Here is a 1,226-nt window from a genome sequence, read left to right as displayed (position 1 = left end):
CTGAAGGAACGGGGACAGTGAAGACACGGGGTGGCAATGGAGGAGAGAGGACAGCTCCACCTTCACAGCACTCGCCAGCTGACAGTGCCCGGGACCCACGGAGCACAGGGAGGAATTCCACCAGCAAGTCCCAGGCATTGTCTCTGCCACCCCAGCCCGCCCCACCCTGCCTCAGAGCCGCTGTTAGCCTGCCTCCGCCTCACCTGCGGCCCGGGGTCCTGCTTCCCCTTGCTGGGCTGGGGGCTGAGTTAGAGTCGCCTTGGCTTCCTTGGAAGATGAGCTCCTAAGGCTTTTTTCCTGCAAGAGTTTCTGTAAAGAAACAAAACCACCCATCTCAGGAGCGCTCTGGGGCAGAGGCGGGCAGAGCCGGGCCAGCTCTGAAGTCCGCTCCCAGCTTCATCCTGACCCGCTCCACCGGGGAGAGATGGGCAGTTACCGAAGCTCCCTGTCCCAGCCAGCCAGGGCCACCGTGACAGAAAACCACACGTCATTTCTCATAGTTCCGGAGGCTGCGAGGCCCAGATCAAGGTGCCGGCCCCACGCCAGGACCTCATTCAACCCCAACCCCTCCCCAAAGCGGCATCTCCAAATAGTCTCACTGGAGCTTCCGCATGTGGGTACTAGGGGGGCACATTTCCATCCCCAACACCCCCTGTGGCTCAGTGTCCTCTTCTGTACAACTGGGAAGCCCCTCTTCCCAGGCCAGGGACCTGGAGGGACATCAAGGGAGAAACAGAGGCACGGCCAGGCCTGTGCAGCTGGGCACCATCATCTCCGGAGCCCTCGTCCGCAGGGGCAGCCATGCGAACTGCACACACACTGGCTTCCTTCCACCCTCCCCTAACTCTGGGTGCCCATGAACCCCAGTCCCTCTCCCCTCCCTCCAGCCTCACCTGCAGCTCCTCATAGAGCTGGGTGAGTGCTGCCAGCTCTCTCTCCTGCTCCTCAGCCTTGGCCCTCAGCAAGTCCGCCAACTCGGTCCTGGCTTCCTGCTTCAGCTCCTGCCAGTCCTTCAGGAGGCTGCTGACATCCATGCTGAGGAAGAGGCCATTCAATACGGTGTTCCGCAAGAAAGCGCTGCTCCCCATCGCTAGCGGGGTGCCTCTAAAGGCCCTCTGCACCCTCCTGGTCGTCCGGGCTGAGGCTTCGCCAGTGACCAGGAGACGCTTGGCGGCAGTGGCCAGGCGCGGGTGGGCTCTGGCGACCTGCAAGGCCTTGATGTTCTT

At 62.4% G+C, this 1,226-nt stretch overlaps 1 protein-coding gene across 1 annotated transcript; it reads right to left on the bottom strand.

Annotated features, from left to right (window-relative positions):
* Positions 1-15: 15 nt before the first annotated feature.
* Positions 16-1,223, bottom strand: LOC102256619 (apolipoprotein L6; the record flags this gene model as incomplete). Its single annotated transcript, XM_005852938.2, has 2 exons — positions 16-309; positions 894-1,223. Coding segments are annotated over 2 exons (456 nt in total), but the record flags the coding sequence as incomplete, so codon positions are not given.
* Between the last annotated feature and the right edge of the window lie 3 nt (positions 1,224-1,226).

Source organism: Myotis brandtii, unplaced genomic scaffold (assembly GCF_000412655.1).
Source record: "Myotis brandtii unplaced genomic scaffold, ASM41265v1 C42253340, whole genome shotgun sequence".
Taxonomy (NCBI): domain Eukaryota; kingdom Metazoa; phylum Chordata; class Mammalia; order Chiroptera; family Vespertilionidae; genus Myotis; species Myotis brandtii.
This window is presented reverse-complemented; position numbering and strand designations above follow the sequence as displayed.